General features: G+C 57.6%; 1 protein-coding gene across 1 annotated transcript; it reads left to right on the top strand.

Annotated features, from left to right (window-relative positions):
- The first annotated feature begins 313 nt into the window (after nt 1-313).
- Nucleotides 314-2,391, top strand: LOC129197260 (mast cell protease 1A-like). The gene is given in 6 exon segments (XM_054805517.1): nt 314-395; nt 493-623; nt 626-639; nt 831-966; nt 1,290-1,541; nt 1,915-2,391. Coding segments are annotated over 6 exon segments (726 nt in total). The 5' UTR covers nt 314-337; the 3' UTR covers nt 2,050-2,391.
- The last annotated feature ends 252 nt before the right edge of the window (nt 2,392-2,643 follow it).

Raw genomic sequence — 2,643 nt, 5'->3', positions numbered from 1 at the left:
ACCTCAAAAATACCCTAGGACATCTCTCCCGGTCAGCATCCCTGAGGCTTTGGGACTGTGGCATACCATGACCTCCCTGCCCTGGCCTTTCTAGTCCTGCTTTATCACTCATCAATCACAACCTCAGGGCACGTGGGGGAAGTGAGCAGGCTGGGGCAGCAGAGATGCAGATAGACCTGCAGGGATGCTGCACTGCTCTGATTAGCACAATCAGGACATCGCACATGGTTTCCTGGCTGCTGGGTACAGCTGGTCCCAGGGTATAAAACGAGCTCTTGGGCACTAGGAGACTCAGACTTCCATACATCTTGGAAGGAGTGTCCACCTGTGCGAAGAGATGTGCCAGCCCCAGCTGGCCCTGCTGCTCCTGCTTTCCTGCCCATGGGCCAATGCCAGTAAGCTGGGGTGCTGCGAGCTGCTGTGAGTGAGGCTGGTGGTCTGGGCTCTGACCTCAGCAACCACTGGTTCATCCTGTGGTGGGGTGTCTTGCAGATGCTCTGCAGGGTCAGATTGTGGGGGGCCATGAGGCTCAGCCCCACTCCCACCCTTACATGGCATACCTGAAGGTAGGGATGTTCGCCTGTGGAGGCTTCCTGGTGGCCCCTGACTGGGTGATGACAGCCGCGCACACTGCATGGGGTGAGTACTTCATACAGGGGCTCTAACCCCTTCTTCCTCCCCTAACCTGTGAGGTCCATCACTGGAGCAATTTTGGAGTAGGTTCTTCTTCCACCTGTGCTTAGCAGCTCTCTCCACCTGCCTGCAAAATGGGAGGGATGCAGGTGAGACCCAACCTGTTTTCCCCTTCTCTCCTCTGCTGCCACGGCCAGGAATGCCACAGTCATCCTGGGGGCTCACAACATCAACGAACCAGAAACGACCCAGCAGATCCGGGGAGTTCTCAGATACCACCAGCACCCTGAGTACGACCCCAACACCTATTCTAACGACATCATGCTGCTCAAGGCAAGGCAGTCCTGCAGCAGGCAGCGGGGCAGAGGGTAGAGTGGGGCTGTGGGTCTAGCAGGGTCTGGGCAGAGCACATTCTTGCTGTTAGCTCCTTCTGCAGACCATCAGCTGCTTCTGCCCATGAGTGCTGGAGGCAGACAGGAATGGGAGGGACCTGGGAGGGAACCATGGGCAGGGCTCAGAGCCACATGCCCTATTCACAGCAGCTCACCAGCACTTGCAGTGCTGTATGTCCTGCTATAACTCCCCTACCTCTGCGTGCAAAGTGTCCTTCAGCTGTTCTCCTCATAGCCTTCTCCAAAAACCTTGCTTTCTCCCAGCTTTCAGCAAAGGCCACTCTGAATGACTACATCAAGACCATTCCACTGCCCAAGACCGGCAGCGACCTCCCCACGGGCACCAAGTGCAGCGTAGCCGGGTGGGGCCTGATCGATGAAGACCAGGTGACCAACAAGCTCTTTGAAACCAAAGTCTCCATCTACAGCCACAGGAAATGCATCCGCTTCTATCCGCATCTCGACACCGGCATGGTCTGTGCTGGCAGCTTCCACGAGCTCAGAGATTCCAGCCAGGTACGGGCTGCCGACAGGCTCGGGGTTTGGCCGCGGGGCAGGCAGGGGCTGCTGCTGGCACAGACTTAGCTGGTTCCCAGGAGAGGTGACAAGCTTTTGATTTGTAGCTCCCATGTGGACTAGCTCTCTGGCTGCCCTGACACCACAGTCCATGCACAGTCCCGGGGTAAAGCCCCAGCTTGTCCACTCCAGATGGCTCCTCCAGCTCGGTGGGTGTGCGGGGCAGGAGTAGAGGCACAGATCCGGAGCAGAGACACGGCCCCGCCGATGGCACCTGGGCAGGGAGGCACCAAGGGGAAACCTCTTCCCACAGGTCTAGAGGTCAGTGGGAACTTCTCTTTTAGGCCTCTAAAACCAGTCTCTCTGTCCTCAGGGAGATTCTGGTGGGCCCCTGGTATGCAATAAGGTGGCACAAGGCATCGTTTCTTTTGGGTACGCCATCCCACCCGGGGTCTACACCCGCATCTCCAACTACCTGCCCTGGATCAAAAAAACCCTGAGGAAGTAGCAGCAGCAGCAGCACTCGCTCCAGCATTGTGCGGCCCTGGAGACTGCACTGGTTTCCTTCCCGTCCCTGCTGAAATCCTGACTCCCTCCTCTCTCCTTGGGAACCTGAGTGACCTGATCCGTGCACGCAAGGGTCCCCTTCTTTCTGTTCGGAGGCTGCTGGCTGCCCCATCCCCTGCCCAGCTCAGGCAGCCACTTCAGGGACACGTTAATCGCCCTGGCAGAAGCAGGGATCGTCCTAGATGGCACCAGAAAGCGGCTGTGCTACAACGGACCCCGTTTCCTTCAGAGATAACCCTCTCCCTGCTTGAACTTTGCTGCCCTTAAAACACCCCCAGTAAACTCGGAGCTGCACTTCCCCGGTGTACGTCTTCTTTCTCGTACCTTGCCCCAGGGAGAAGGGAGGGAGCGTCTAGCTGGTGCAAGTGAGGAGTCAGCCTGTGGGGACAGAGGCAGCCATAGCTCTGCATCCACTGAATTGCCGGCAGACTTGGAGGACAAGAGCTACAGTTGCCCTTCCTGGGGTCACGGGGATGAGTGTGTTGCAGGAAGAGAAACTGTCCGGGTAGAAATGGGCTGGGAAAAATGATGTGCA

The sequence above is a fragment of the Grus americana genome, chromosome 28, assembly GCF_028858705.1.
Source record: "Grus americana isolate bGruAme1 chromosome 28, bGruAme1.mat, whole genome shotgun sequence".
Lineage (NCBI taxonomy): Eukaryota > Metazoa > Chordata > Aves > Gruiformes > Gruidae > Grus > Grus americana.
This window is presented reverse-complemented; position numbering and strand designations above follow the sequence as displayed.